Source organism: Dreissena polymorpha, chromosome 9, assembly GCF_020536995.1.
Source record: "Dreissena polymorpha isolate Duluth1 chromosome 9, UMN_Dpol_1.0, whole genome shotgun sequence".
In the NCBI taxonomy this organism is placed as follows: domain Eukaryota; kingdom Metazoa; phylum Mollusca; class Bivalvia; order Myida; family Dreissenidae; genus Dreissena; species Dreissena polymorpha.
In genome coordinates this window covers 44,218,139-44,234,774 of record NC_068363.1, presented here as the reverse complement: position 1 = coordinate 44,234,774, position 16,636 = coordinate 44,218,139, and the positions used below count along the sequence as shown (strand labels likewise).

Genomic DNA, 16,636 nt, shown 5'->3' with positions numbered 1-16,636 from the left:
CGTCAATTTTTTACGAAAACGTCAATTGAAATCGCATAATAGCGAGGCTGATATTACTTGAAAAAAAGAACTATTGTATTATATGTTATTGGACATATTGTATGTTAAATGTGCCTTATTTGTATTACAATTAAAACGATGCTTATTTGCCAGAAAGCGTTTATTTCAAAATCAAAACAAGCAATAATCATACGTAATACCAAAATACAAAACAAACAAAAATGACAATACAGTGAACTATTTAAAGTCCAAATAAAAAGCCTCTGATGTGCCTAAAGAGTTTATTATTGCCAACTTCATTCATGTGCACCATGTCGGTGTGGTAATCTGCTGGAAATCTAATCTTTTTCAGTTCTATTACACTCGCGTTTTTGTTTAGACAGTCATTGATTTTGTTTCTCTGTGCATTAAAACATTTCTTTGTCATTGCACGGTCCTTTGGAAAATAACCCCGCTCACAAATGTTGCAGAAATGAACGTGTGTGGTTCCTGCTTCGTGGAGCTGCGTCTGTAGCCTTAGTAGAGACGACACAATGTCCGCAGGCGACGAACTAGTGCATATGTCGTTTCCACCCAGAACCACCACGACAACGTGCGGCTGGAATGTCTTTAGTTCCTGTAGCAAGTCGACGTCAGGACGTGCTGCTGTCATTCCCCCCTTAGCGAAAAATCGCAATTCTCCAGGCATCTGAAATAAATGAAAATTCCATTGCAAATATGGAAGGTACATGTATGACATTGTGAAAGGAGCATATGAATAATACGATAATTGTCATGGTTTCAGTAGGTTTATTTGTGGTTTTTTTGATGAAAAGTTTTACATGAAGTTTAAAGGTCATGTAAACACCTTTAATTCACATATAAACGCGATAAATGTGATCCAATGTTACTAAATACTATAATTAAATTGCAAAGATGCATTCAGTTAATGCATGACTTCATTACCTTTAAATCATAATTACAATGACGTCCAAGTCGTTTAACATAACTGTCACCAAATATAGCTATTCTTCGAGAGGAAGCCATAATGTACTATGCAAGGTAGTGAACGTGATTTTGGTTGTATAACAAGTGCCAGTGCGACGGGTGTTTATATACAAATTGCAGATAACTGAGCATATTTAATTTCAACATAACTGCAGACAATTTCACACGAGCCGCACTTTTTCAAACAATAATGAAAGGAACCGTTCTTGACACAACTTCTCATCATTAACAACTTTTGAACAAAAGGCCGGTACATCACACATGGCTTGAGATAATTAAATGAAAGTGCGAAAATCTGTATCCAAACTGATTTGTACGGAGTGCATAGTTTTTGCGTCATTAGTAACAGGTTATACCCTATGGCATTAGAAGATTGTACTGTATGATATTCAAACTGGGTGCCTTCGTAAATACACTGTTTAGACCACTTCGAGTTTGCCACTGTTTATTTTTGTATCAACGAACGTTAATTAGTAGTTACATTCAACAAAAGTTCAAAGTTGATTGCATAAAACAGTGTACAATGTCTCTGGCATTTCATTAACATACATACATTCATTGATCAATTGGTAGAACAAAATACATTCATTTAACATGAGGAGCGATAACAGATTATTATAAGTACCGAAACGCACGGTTTATTACAATGTAGTTCAGTCCTTCACTGCTGAGCGCACATAAAACTATGTTTGCCTCATATGTATCACGACGTTTTCTTGATACCCTTTCTATGAACGACCATCAGTTCACAAATTCATTATGTTAATGAGCCCTCTTAATTCAAGTATTCAAATTGTGTTGCAAAGTTTATAAACATGAATTCGATCTAAGACCATACTTGATTAACATATTACATACGTGTTCATCTCTTTGCCTGTATATGTTTCATGCGGTTTTATCTGCTGTATGAAAAAGATGGACTGTGATATCATACACATATGCCTATCGTATTAACGCGGATTATTGCATTATTGAATATCTGTCTTTTCAAGATTATGCAATGTACTATTTCTTGAATAAAAGGTTTGTTTTGACGCTGTAAAGTAAAGAAGTGAGCACTCAAACAAGAATTTGCCGATGTTGTTGTTGTGCAATTTTTCCCTTTATTTACAAATAGTTTTATATATTGTAAGAAACTCTGTGTATTTGAAACATTCTGAAATATAAGAAGAAAGTATCAACATAGGAATTCCGGTTTTGAATGTACCACTTCATATATTACATTTGAAAAAAAAATCGACTCCCAATTTGAGTCGAATGTACAACTTAAAAATCGCAATGACGCTGGTAGTGTGAATAACAACTGCTGTATGATCTATTAGCACCTACTTACTTTCAATGACCAAGTTCTCAACTGTGAACTCAACACCCTCAAAACTATAATTGCTTCCCTGTTCTGAAAAAAAGATTGTCCGTTTGATGCTTTTAATTTGTCCGAGAGTGTGAAAGACATCCGAGCAATCAAACGCAGTCATTCGCACCTTTTTGCCGACCATTATGCAAAACGCTATATAAAGTAGGATTGTCATTACGGAATTTATCGTCAGTCACAATGGCTGCTTATCCCTGTGTTGTGTGTAGGCTAGAATGCAAAAAAGACACTATTCAATGTAGCAAATGTTCAGGTTGGACCCATTCAAAGTGTGTGCAAATCAATGATAATGGACTTAAATGGTGGTCTGACAGTAAACGTGCGTTCATGTGTAAGAAATGTGCATTTCACAACGGGGATTACGATGCGAGTGCTGCACTCTCAAGGTATGTGTCTCTTCGTTCGTTGTTCAGTAGGGCCGGTCTGATTTTTACATTGACATGGAAAAGACGAAAACTTTATACGTGTATCAACGCAAATTCCTAGTAATGTTAGTTTTAAAATTGTGTTTATTATTACAATGTCAATATAATCCACCCCTTTTTTGTTTTTGTCGATTATATGAGCCTTGTCATATGTATAATTATATTCATGAGCGATTATATGATGCATGTGCGTAAAGAGTCGTCCCAGATTAGACTGTGCAGTCCGCACAGGCTAATCAGGGACGATACTTTCCGCGTAAACTTATTGGTAAGGAGGGACTTCCTTGAAACTAAAAATACCATAAAAGCGGAAAGTGTCGTCCCTAATTAGCCTGTGCGGACTGCACAGTCTAATCTGGGAAGACACTTTACGCACATGCATTAAGCCCAATTTTGTCAGAAAAAGACATATTAAGTTATGGCGATGGTGGTCTTAGATGTGGTGACATACAGTAAACTTATAATAATCAAGAACATTTAAAACGCTCATCATTAAACGAGTTTGACTGACATTGCGCGAAAAATATTTGCGAAATATTTGCGTGAAATAATTCGATTTCTATTTAGTTACTTAGTACACGTGCTAACAGCCAATGTGATGTATTTCATTGCCAATGTCGGTTATTCTTCCCACACTCTGTTTTGGTTTTGACAGTGTATCTTCACAAAGAAACGTAGACGTTACTATAGTTGATACAATAGTGATAAAGATGTCAGCACACTTCAAACTGACATTTATAATAATGATAGTGTAATAATATGAGTTTTAATGCACGACCTCGCTTATGCAGTATTCACTCAACGTGTAATGGCACGCGCATTTTATATTATTTGACACTATTAGAAATAATGATTTTAGCACAATCAAGCTGACAGATTCGTATCAGATTTTAATTATGTGTAATGTATATCGAACCTCTCGCAACGTTCACTGGCACGCGAACATAACCAAATTATTGCCACTATTGCTAGCTATAATTACTACAGTTTGTAAACCAGTTCCGGATAACCAGCAGTTCCGAATAATCTGTGTAATAAATAATAATAATTAAATAATAATAAATAATCTGTATTTAATATTCCATAATGTCCCACTTAAAAATAAAATGATAAGTGTCTAAGGCATACATTTGTTAAATTTAGGTTTTATTTCTTAATATCCACATTCACACTTTGATTATGTTTTATTATTGTATTTGTTATGTACCTGTTTGGAATAAATACAGTGTATTCATTCGGGTCTGCTGGCGTTATGAGAAAGGTCATTTGATGTGAAAAGCTGGGTGTCTGACATAATTATAATAGTTTTTTTGTGCACAATTTATGAAACAATGAATATATTGGCGCGCTGGAACATGACTTCTAAATCAAGCTGACAAAATAGTATCATTTTTTAATAATGTGTAATTTAATTCGCATCTCTAGCTTTACTCAACGTTCAATGGCACGCGCACTTATAGAAGTATAAAACAATGATTCATTTAGTTTTTAATATAAATTATGTACAAGTATTATGTTATACATTGTTCGTTTGTTTTGTTTTTTTAATCAACAAGAAAGAAATAATAAAACTTTGTTACATATAAAGCGCTTTACTTTTGCAAAATGCTACATTAAATAAAGAAATATTTTTTTTTTGTTTAGTGGACGTGCTTGGCATTTTTTTGGAATACAATAGGATTTTGACCTTATACTTCATGCAATCCAATTTTTTGGGCGACAAAATTCAGTATTCTGCGCTCGGTCGCTGATGGTGTATTGTAAACATCATATTTGAAACATCATTTCTAAACTGACGGAAGCGGGAGATGCGAATCGGAAATAAAGAAATATCGGCTCGTTTTGTGATGTAGTTTCAGTGATGGCTATTGCTATTCATGAATAAAAATAATTCTGTATCAGGTTTCTAATTATTAATGGACACAACAATATAGCATCAGTCCTTTAGGCAGTAAACCTATTTTTCGAATACATTTTTAGTTGCCCGTGTATTGACTGACAGAATAGAGATCATCACAGCAGGTTGCTAATACACAACGTAGACTCCCACTATTTTATTCGGTAGTTGAGCGATATGAACTAATAAGATACGGATCGCCCCAGCAGGTTGCTAATACACACTGTAGACTTCCCCTGTTTTATTATTGTATTTGTATAGTGTATTCATTCGGGTCTGCTGGTGTTATTATAAAGGTCATTTAATGTGAAAATAGGGTTTCTGACATAATTTCAATCGTTTTGTTTTAAACACAATTTATGAAACAATGAATGTATTGGCGCGATGGAACAAGCTGACAGAATAGTATCAGTTTTTAATTATGTTTAATTTAATTCGGATCTCTCGCTTCACTCAACGTTCAATGGCACGCACACTTATCACAATTATAAAAGCATGTTTAATTCTATTGCTTTTTATAAATTATGTACAATTATACATGTTATAAATTGTTATTGTTTTTTACCCAACCAAAAATAGATTATTTGTTATATATAAAGCGCTTTTCTTTTGCAAAATGCTACATTTAATAAAGAAATATCGCATTGTTTTTGTTAAGTGGACGTGCTTGACATATTTATGAAAGAGCAGTTTTGTGTAATACGATCGGCCGCTGATGAGTTATTGTAATATATACTATTATGATAAGAAAAAGTAGCAGGCTGATAAAAGAACTTATGTATTTATTGAACATGAAAAAAATCATGAACTACAAATGTTTTGAAATTATAAATTTGCCCAGATTAACTGCATAACATTATTCATCTAGCGGCCAAGTTCATGAATCTGCGCTCGACCGCTGTTGGGTATTTTACTTTATGCATGTTCTCGTAAAAATCATGTTGAATCTTTTTGATGCGTATGTTACGCCATTACTTTGTTATGCATGTGAGGTTGATAGTTTTTTGCAAATACCGATGATATTGAACGAGTTCATAGATTTTTGAAACGAAAACTTTGTCATGTCAAAATGAGTCAGTCAGTCAGTCAGTCAGTCAGTCAGTCAGTCAGTCAGTCAGTCAGTCTCAGTCATTTGGTTGTCAGTCAGTCAGTCAGTCAGTCAGTCTCAGTCATTTGGTTGTCAGTCAGTCAGTCAGTCTCAGTCATTTGGTTGTCAGTCAGTCATTTGGTTGTCAGTCAGTCATTTGGTTGTCAGTCAGTTATTCCGTTAATTTCAGACTTCTCACAGCCTTCAAAAAAAACAATCCTGCAGGTTTGTACAGCGGTGATTTCGGTACCGGCGCGTGTCTATGCTCTTGTGTAGAATTACCGAAATCCCCGCTAAGAGGCAGCGTACGGTGTCAAGAGTGCTTAAAAATTAATATTAATATCATTAATTGTACATTAACAGTTATGCGATGGCAAGAAACAATCATACCGATGACATATTGACCCTGTAAGGCGTGAATATGGGGGATTTCGGTACTCGGCGGGAAAATGTAGAATTACCGAAATCCCCCCTAAGCGGCAACTTATGCTGTCAAGTGTGCTTAATAATTAACATAAATATTATTTTTTGCACGTTAACATTCAAGCAAAGCCAAAAACCAAGAATACAAATGATATTTTTGACACTTTCAGATGTAAACATGGGGGATTTCGGTACTCTGTGGGCGAATGTAGAATTACCGAAATCCCCGCTACAAGTCCATATTTTTCAAAAGAAGTGAGATATTGTTGTCTGTTTTTGTCTTTACCTCTTCTTTCTAATATCAAAAGCCACCCAGATGATTTTTTGACACTTGAAGAGCTTTACAGCGGGGATTTCTGTTCCTGATCGTGCTTGTGAAAACATGCACTATGGATTCATACGCGGAATCCCAATAACTATGTATATATTTTAGTTTTTCACTACCAAAAATGGAACAAAAACAATTTTTCATCAGTGAATTGATAGTATTTTGCAATATTCTATCTTAATATCCGCAGTATTTTGATAAATTATAAATATTATTGGGGATTTCTGGGGGATTTCTGGGGATTTCGGGCTCGGAATCCCAATAATTATGTATATATTTTAGTTTTTCACTACCAAACATGGATAAAAACAATTTTTCATCAGTGAATTGATTGTATTTTGCAATATTCTATCTTAATATCCGCAGTATTTTGATAAATAATAAATATTATTGGGGATTTCTGGGGATTTCTGGGGGATTTCTGGAGATTTCTGGGGATTTCGGGCTCGGAATCCCAATAATTATGTATATATTTTAGTTTTTCACTACCAAACATGGATAAAAACAATTTTTCATCAGTGAATTGATTGTATTTTGCAATATTCTATCTTAATATCCGCAGTATTTTGATAAATAATAAATATTATTGGGGATTTCTGGGGATTTCTGGGGGATTTCTGGGGATTTCTGGGGATTTCGGGCTCGGAATCCCAATAATTATGTATATATTTTAGTTTTTCACTACCAAACATGGATAAAAACAATTTTTCATCAGTGAATTGATTGTATTTTGCAATATTCTATCTTAATATCCGCAGTATTTTGATAAATAATAAATATTATTGGGGATTTCTGGGGATTTCTGGGGGATTTCTGGGGATTTCGGGCTCGGAATCCCAATAATTATGTATATATTTTAGTTTTTCACTACCAAACATGGATAAAAACAATTTTTCATCAGTGAATTGCTTGTATTTTGCAATATTCTATCTTAATATCCGCATTTTTTTGATAAATAATAAATATTATTGGGGATTTCTGGGGGATTTCTGGGGATTTCGGGGTCGGAATCCCAATAATTATGTATATATTTTAGTTTTTCACTACCAAACATGGATAAAAACAATTTTTTATCAGTGAATTGATTGTATTTTGCAATATTCTATCTTAATATCCGCAGTATTTTGATAATTAATACATAGTATTGGGGATTTCTGGGGATTTCTGTGGATTTCTGGCTTGGAATTCCAATAATTATGTATATATTTTAGTTTTTCACTTCCAAACATGGATAATAACAATTTTTCATCAGTGAATTGATTGTATTTTGCAATATTCTATCTTAATATCCGCAGTATTTTGATAAATAATAAATATTATTGGGGATTTCGGGGGATTTCTGGGGATTTCGGGGGATTTTGGTAATTACGGGGATTTCGGTATTTCTACACACCCGGTTGGATAGATCTACACAGGTATGTAAATATTATTGCAATCCATTGATATTAAATGTCTTATATCGGGGCTTGAATGTTGCGCACAAAATCCTTGCGCAACAATATAGACAAAGAAGGAAAACCACCATTAATCGAATGGTTCAGCCGTTGGACGCTCCAAATATTACCAAAATAAAAAGTAGCTTAATATTTGAGAGCGTCAACAAGTTGGACTACCCAATCAGCACCCCGGCGCCTGACAAAAATCCTGTGGAAAGCACTGACATGTGGTTTATAATTTTATCGCAGTCACTTAGGCCTTACCAAAATAATTCTTTATTTCATTCTCCTTCATACAGCCTGGTGCATGATCAGCTAAGACTTGAGACAGACCTTTAATTCCCATGACTTAATTTGTGAATATGTAAGTACGCTGACAACAACAGTTCCCGCCAAATCAACATTCGGATGAATTCGGATAGTATATAAATGATAACTTCGAATTTTGCGTTGCGAAAAATAAAGTAAAAAAATATAGTTTCAAGCACGTTCATTTTAACTGAAATAATTAAATTTTTTAATTAAAGACTAGTTTTGAAGCAATATTCGTATGATGATATAATACGAATCTATCATTATAAAGCCATTTTCAAATATGTCAGCCTACATGAATTTAGGCCTGATTGGCACTATTCAAGACGATGATGACGTTAATGTCGAGTCTGAAAGCTCAGACAGTGACGAAGAAGTAAAATAACCAAAAATACTAAAACATTTCATTTAAAGTTTGCCTTGGTTAACATGTTTTGTATAAGTTATGACAATGTTGTTGTCACCAACTTCAACAACATGCCTTTGCCGAAGTTGCAATAATCCAACTTCCAGCTATTGACCCTCAGGGTCGCTGGGAGTTGCAACTGGTAACAAGATATTTCATAGAAACGTGCCACCCAGATTTTGAGCGGCGCTTAAATCGGTAGTATTAGCAACATAAGGCGTAACAAAAATAATTGTCTGTTTCCGGTGGCCCGACCCTACCTAATTTTTTGCCGCCGGTCCTAATCTTTTTTTAGCCCAAAATTCAAAAAAATCGGACCGTGTATTTTTCGGCGACGCTCAATAAACTTGTCTACGTTATCCGCATATCATTTTTATTGTTATTGAAGCGCACGTGGTAGCTGGCCAATCAGCAATAAGTTTGCTCACACATAATATTGGCTCATACATGCGCAGACACTGTACACTTGGAATACACAGTCAGTTGATCTTGTCGTCTGCCACCAATATAGCGGCCTATGGCAAACGTCTTATTTAAAGATTAACAAATCAAAAGAAGCGTACCAATAAATAAATTATTTCTAAGCTGATTACTTAACACCTTTCTCCAGATTATCGATCTGAATTAAAGGATGATAATTAAATAATTAGTTCTATGTGGACGATGTTAAGCCTTTTTGCCGATTATCGTTTGAAATTAAAAGGTGATAATTAAGTTGTTTTTTACCCACAAAAAATGCTAATATTGTAAAGCAATATGTCAACCAATTGTATATTTGCTAGGTTTTGCAATGTCTGCAGTCAAACAATATGCACATTTTATTTAATGTGGCAAACACGTACAATTTTTCGGACTGTCGTTTTCGGATACATTATTTTTCGTCGATTATAATTTATTTTCAAAGTTCTGTGTAGAATGACGAATGCACATGCGGTGATTCGGACAGTGTGGTTTATAATATTTTAAATTGTATTCACCTGAAAATACAATTGGAAAGACTATAAAAAAGAACAATTAGTAAGGGCTCTGGATGGGGTGGGGGATCTGCCCTTTATTCCTGTTGGATTCCTGCGGCTGCGGTTCGTAGACCCCCGGCCTAATTTTCAGGATTTCAAATTTGAATCAATCGACACCCCTATTAAATGTACATCTATAAAATAACTTATGCTTGTACTTTGACAAGTACCATACTAATTATTTTTATATTGAAAAATGTATGTTACATTATGATATGTGATATGCCCTTGTTGTCATTAAAAGAAATATAAACAAGTTGATAGTAAATGTATATATAATTATTTCAAAACCAGTTTTCGCGCATCGAAAAACAAAAACCTGGTTGGCTGAAAGAAATTTTGGGACAGCGCTAGCCGTGGTAGATAGACCCCACAACACCAGTACATAATATAATCTGGAAATGTGGTCCTATGGAAGCATAAACTGCATCCAGGAAATATAATAGCACACCCTTCATGCAGTTTGATTGGGTCTGTTCATGGTGATAATGTTACATGCAACACCACTCGCGTCCCCCTAGCATGGCTTTTGGGCTATTTAATATATTATAAATTATAAATAATATAGTATATACTCCATGATCCCAAAGGAACAGAAAGTATAACAACACTGAATCCCTGTAGACACTGAGGGTCAAGCTTACTGCGACTTTAGTTATGCCTTAAAAAAGCCCTTTTATTGGTTATAAAATGGACTATGAAAGCAGTTGCCAGAAGTCAACATTAAACTCGGAAATAAGGAAAGCAACAAATGCAAAATTAATGAACAGCAAGTTTTTATTTCATTAAAGCATTTAAATAAAGCCATATAGCATTACATACATCATCAAATTTATTGTACATACAGTTGTACACAAAAAATGAGAAGAAGATTCACCATGTACCACATTTTCTAAAAAAATTATTTGCCTACCTACCTACCCTAATTTTTTAGGCCATGTCAGTGGAAACAAACATATTTTTTTGTTAGGCCTAAACTAGGTGGGCGCTAAGGAAAAAAACTTAGTAGCCAAATCTGGGGGGGGGGGGTCCGGGGGCATGCCTCCCCCCAACACCCCCCAGGTAAATTTTTTGGATCCTATATATAGATCGTCTGTGGTGCGTTTTGGGCATACATGCCATACGTCCCGGATTGTCCGGGACAGTCCCGGAAATGAAGAACTTGTCCCGCTGTCCCGGAAATCTGTCAAATGTCCCGGAATTTACAAAATCCATATATACATGTACCTTATCTTAGGCTTAACTGCACCTCGAATCTGTGTATATCTGCAGCGTCTCCATGACAATGCCTACCCGAATAGGCAGACTACGCTACGTGTCAAAATGGATCAATTAACAGGGGTCCTGTTATCATATCCATTGTCTCACGTTCGCGGTCAAACCGAAAAGGCGGCATTGTTTAATGTGGTTGTTAATTGACTTTAATCTACTACGTCACTATTTCCCGCTGCGTAGGGGCAAAGTATAGTTGTTCACACATCTGAAGTCCAACATCGCTGAGAAAAAAATTAAAGCAGTTTATGTTAGCACATTAACCGACAAAGAAGTTGAGTAAAAAAGTAAGCATATAAAAACGTCATTATTATATAAATGTTATAAATCAATAAAGGTGTATCAACAACTACGCGTTACACACCGGTCTTAATGACAATAACGCAGTGACGTCACCATCTATGTTTAGAACGCTTACACTGAAAACACGTGGCTTGTATCTAGTAACGGAAGTAGTAATGTTTAATTTCACGTTAATAGATCAAGTGTATTTCGGATAGGCTTTCGAACTTTTGCAATGAACGATGCGAAACAAAAAAAAAACGTACCCAAAATGCATATGTCTATAAATATCGCTACATTTTATACATGTCCCGGAAAATCGGCAAAAGTCCCGGACAATTTAACTCAATGTCCCAGAATTGGTCTGAAAAATTATGGCATGTATGGTTTTGGGGCTATTTCCTAATCAAATCACAGGTTGTTAGCGTGAGGCTATGCTATTAATTAGTGAAAAATATCATTCTGAATGATCAATTATCATATCATAACGAAAAATCCACTTTTCTGAAAAAAAATCACTATCAAATATTTATACAACAAGGTATCCAACTCAATATGACCCGAGAACGGAATGCATTTCTTTGAACAGAAATAACTTCATCAATTGTGCAGCGATTTTCATGAACCCCGCCTTATTCAACGCAGTTCATAAAAATAGAAGGAATAAATTCAAAAATATAGTTAATTGTAGAACTTTGATACTGTTTTAAACTGTTTAATAATTATATACACAGGTTAAATAAGACGTTTCCGATTCTGCATTTGCACCTGCACTATTTGACTTTGAGACATCCTCCGATCGCAAACCTAACATTTGGTCATTTCCTGAGTATACATTATTCTGTCCACTTTCTTTTCTAAAGAATTGTGTTAGCATCTGTTGGTTAGACTTTCCTTTTTCGTTCAAAGCATCCATTTTTCCTGGAATCTGCAACTCCACTTTCTAAATCGGTCTTTCATTTTCAAGTCGCAAAGCGACCGTCAAGGGAAGTTACTCTTATATACTTTTTTAGCCAATCAAAATCGCGTATCTTGAGAAATTAGTTGTCAATAATGTCATACCTCCGCCCATCTTATTAAATGACAATTCCGTACAGGTCGATTCGATAACATTGAAGCGTATCATCTATAGGTCATTACATGGCACGCTTCAGTGATTCAGTTATTACATAAATTGCCGAGTAACCCAATGTTCGAAAAAGTCTGATCGCAGTGTGAAGCGTGACAAATTAAGACATTAGCCATGTGGATTATCAACCAAGGCGGTCGTCATTATTCAATGGGGCCTTTCCGGTAATGGTGTTATTCTGTAATCTTACTGGCGATTTATACGGCCTGAAAACAGGCATTTAGATTGTGCATTTGATCACGGACTCAATATACGCTCTGTGATTTGAAAGACATAGGGTGTATTTTTTTCAATTGCCAATTTTATGAAAATCTTCTTTTTAATTGCCAGTCAGGAATTGTAATCGCCAATGGTGATTTTGGCGATCGGTAACGCTAACATAGATAAACAATTTTCTGGCATAAATAAACACTGACACTTTGAGATCATATGATATATATTATATATATTTCCCTAATGCTACGTTAGCGTTTCCGATCGCCGAAATCGCCATTGGCGATTACAATTCCTGGCTGGCGATAAAAAATAAGATTTTCATGAAATTGGATATTGAAAAAAAATAGACCCTATGCTTTTCAAATGCACAATCTAAATGCCTGTTTTCAGGCCGTATAAATCGCCAGAAACATCGATATAAGATTCTACGTTAGGGTTACCAATCGCCAAAAATCACCATTGGCCATTACAATTCCTGGCTGGCGATTAAAAATAATATTTTCATGAAATCGGCGATTGAAAAAAATAGACCCTATGCTTTACAAATGCACACTGTAATAAAATGCCTGTTTTCAGGCTGTATAAATCGCCAGAAACATCGCTAAGATTACACAGATAACACCCTTACCGGAAAGGCCCCAGGGTATAATGACGACCACCTAGGTTGATAATGCACATGGCTAATGTCTTAATTTGTTCACGCTTTACACTGCGACAAGACTTTTCGAATATTTGGGTTACTTGGCGATTTAGGTGATAACTGAATCACTGAAGCGTGCCGTGTAATGACCTATGCTATAGATGTTACGATTCAACGTTATCGAATCTACCAGTACGGAATTGTCCTTTAAACAGTTGGGCGGAGTAATGGCATTATACACTAATTTTCCAAGAAACAACGATTTTGATTGGCTAAAAAAGTAGACAAGAGTAACTTCCCTTTACGGTTGCTATGTGATTTGAAAGACCGATTTAGAAAGTGAGTTCGCAGATTCCGGGAAAAATGGATGCTGCGAACGAAAATGGAAAGTCGAAACAACAGAAATTAACACAATTCTTTAGAAAAGAAAGCGGACATAATAATGAAAGCTCAGGAAATGACCAAATGTTACGTTCGCAATTGGAGGACGTCTAAAATAGTGCAGAAGTGAATGCAGAATCGAAAACGTCTACCTGTCAAGTCTCACTGTTTCGCAGTGAGTCTTACGGTTTTTGACATGCAATGACGGTCTCATGCTGACTAACTAATTTCTCGCGCATTTCTTCAAAAACAAAAAAATGAAAAAAAAATGTTTGGATTTCATAAAATTTCTACCAAGACGGGCGGGCTGTTTTAGTGGTTTCTAACCTAAATACCACATGTACCAAAAACTGTTTAAACGGTGTTAATGTATCATTATCACTACGCCATCGGTGTCTATGTAAACAAAAAATTCGGCTGCAAAATGTCAGCAAGTGGCTCACCAGCGAAGAACAATTTTCAAGCAAAAAAAGGGCTAATTACAGACAAAAATATAATTAATTTTGCTCAGGAAATAGCCCCAAAACGCACCACAGATAATCTAAGATCCAAAAATTTTCCAGGGGGCATTCCCCCGGACCTCCCTAGATTTGGCGACTAAGTTTTTTTTCTTAGTGCCACTAAACCTAGAGATTACACAGATAACACCCATACCGGAAAGGCCCCAGGGGATAATGACAACCACTTAGGTAGATAATCCACATATCTAATGTCTTAATTTGTCACGCTTTACACTGTGACCAGACTTTTTTCGAACATTTGGGTTAATTGGCAATTTACATGATAACTGAATCACTGATGCGTGCCATGTAATAACCTATAGATGTTATGATTCAACATTATCGAATCGACCAGTACGGAATTGTCATTTAATAAGATGGGCGGAGTTATGGCATTATTGACATAGCCACTATAAACTAATTTCCCAAGAAAGGAGATTTTGATTGGCTAAAATAGTAGATAAGAGTAACTTCCCTTTACGGTCGCTATGCGACTTCGAAGACCAATTTAGAAAATAAGTTGCCGAATACGGGAAAAATGGATGCTTCGAACGAAACAGGAAAGTCGAAGCAACAGAAATTAACACAATTCTTTAGAAAAGAAAGCGGACAGAATGATGTAAGCTCAGGAAATGACCAAATGTTAGGTTCGCGACCGGAGGATGTCTCAAATAGTGCAGAGGCGAATGCAGAATCGGAAACGTCTTATCTCACCAGTGTATATACATGTAAACAGTTTAAACAGTTTCAAAGTTCCACAGTAAACTATATTTTTGAATATATTTCTTCAATTTTTATGAACTGACAAGTTCAGGATAGTTTCAATATGAACATGCGTTGAACATTTTCCTAGTTAATACAATGTTGGCTCTTAAAAGAGATTTGTGTGGGTTTGTTTTATCTTTTATTTGAGTCCCCCTCTTTTAAATGTAAGAGGGGATCAAGTTCCCCTTTTCCTGAAGGTGAGGGGGGCCAGAACCCCTATCTACGTTTTCTAGATGCAACCCTGCATATCTCCAATTAGCGACATTGGATGCTAGCCGTCAGTTATGAAATCATGCCTCACGGTTTCGCAGTGAGTCTCACGGTTTTTGGCATGCAACGACGGTCTCACGCTGACTTAGTAATTTCCCACGCATTTCTTCAGAAATAAAAAAAATTGAAAAAAGTGATGTCTTGATTTAATTAAATGTCGTATAATTACGACCAAGACGAGCGGGCTGTTTGAGTGGTTTCTAACCTAAATACAACATGTACCGAAAAAGTGTTTAACGGTGTTAATGTATCGTAATCACTACGCCTCCGGTGTCTATTTAAAAAAAAAATCTGCTAAAAATGTCAGCAAGTGGCTCACCAGCGAAGAAAAAAAAACTTTAAGCAAAAAAAGGGCTAATTTCATAAAAAAATAGTCTTAATTTTGCTCAGGAAATAGCCCCAAAACGCACCGCATACAATCCAGGATCAAAAATTTTTCAGGGGGGAGCATGTCCCCAGAACCCCCTAGATTTGGCTACTAAGCTTTTTTTCTTAGCGCCAACCTAGCTAATGGGCAAATTAAAACAACTTGCTTCATATGATGTGTTCGCATAGTAATGATATTAATCCAAAGTTTCAAACACATCAACGGTTCATGAGAATGTGTAAGTTTGCAATGGAAAAAGCAGAGTATTCCGATTTTGAAAATATGCCAAGGATTTTTCTCCTGAATCCTCTGCGAGAAAGATCTTGTGTCTAATCAAAATGATAACAGGTATTGTGTTTGTGACAATGTATTAGGTTGATTGAACTCGATTTTATAGACATGTGAGAAATATTTTTTTGACATAAAAAGTTTGGTTCACATTAAGAACTCTGAGCTGTACATTTGTACTAATAAAAGCTCAGAGCATTCAAGAAGAACTAGCCTTTGCCTTTCTTTTTCTGATACAGCACTCCTTTTAAAAAGAAGATTTTGTGCCGGCAACTATTGGTTAAGGGATGAAAACTGTATTAAGGTGCTTAGTTGGTTTTAAGTTTAAATTATTTACCTTGTAAGTGTTTACAGGTGGATAATGGGGGCAATGAGTAATTGGTTTGAAAACTTCTACTGTGGCTGCCTCATGTATGTGGGGAGGTATTGAATTCCATTGTATTTCTGATCGTGGGTAGAATGAGAATTTATAAGTGCCTTTGGAAGTTTGTATGTGTCTAAAACAATGGTTACTGCTGAGTCTGGATCGATGGTCGACAGGAACAAGGAGATTATCTGGAGGAGTGATGGCAATGTCATTGGTCTATGCTTTCTTGCAGTTGCAGTATAAACATAGTAGAAAAGTGGTCAATTTTGGTTCTTTATCTTTGTCAATCTTTGTCAACCATAGCTTTCAATGGCACATGTTGTGCTGAAAAGTGCTGAATATTCAATAATAAAAGTCAATATATATGGGATTATATTTTAGATATTTTAGCTTGAAATGCATTAATGTAATTTTAACTTAGACTTACCAGGGCTTTTATTTTGGCAGATTTTTCATTCAAAACTGTTCAA

General features: G+C 35.5%; 2 protein-coding genes and 1 long non-coding RNA gene across 3 annotated transcripts in view; 1 reads left to right on the top strand and 2 right to left on the bottom strand.

Annotated features, from left to right (window-relative positions):
• LOC127846533 (flap endonuclease 1-like) overlaps positions 1-8,362 on the bottom strand; it is a 64,272-nt gene extending 55,910 nt beyond the window's left edge. The window contains exon 1 of the mRNA XM_052377889.1: positions 8,220-8,362. Coding sequence (XP_052233849.1) covers positions 8,220-8,301 — 82 coding nt within the window. The 5' untranslated portion in view covers positions 8,302-8,362. The remainder of the gene's footprint in view (positions 1-8,219) is intronic.
• On the bottom strand, positions 142-4,174 carry LOC127846546 (uncharacterized). The gene is made up of 2 exons (XR_008033548.1): positions 3,992-4,174; positions 142-688 (listed from the first exon to the last, which is right to left on the bottom strand). It is a non-coding gene; the product is annotated as an uncharacterized LOC127846546 (long non-coding RNA).
• Positions 8,363-8,529: 167 nt separating the features above from the next.
• LOC127846522 (probable ATP-dependent RNA helicase DDX27) overlaps positions 8,530-16,636 on the top strand; it is a 41,868-nt gene continuing 33,761 nt past the window's right edge. The window contains exon 1 of the mRNA XM_052377821.1: positions 8,530-8,643. Within this exon, the coding sequence (XP_052233781.1) occupies positions 8,551-8,643 (93 nt within the window). The 5' untranslated portion in view covers positions 8,530-8,550. The remainder of the gene's footprint in view (positions 8,644-16,636) is intronic.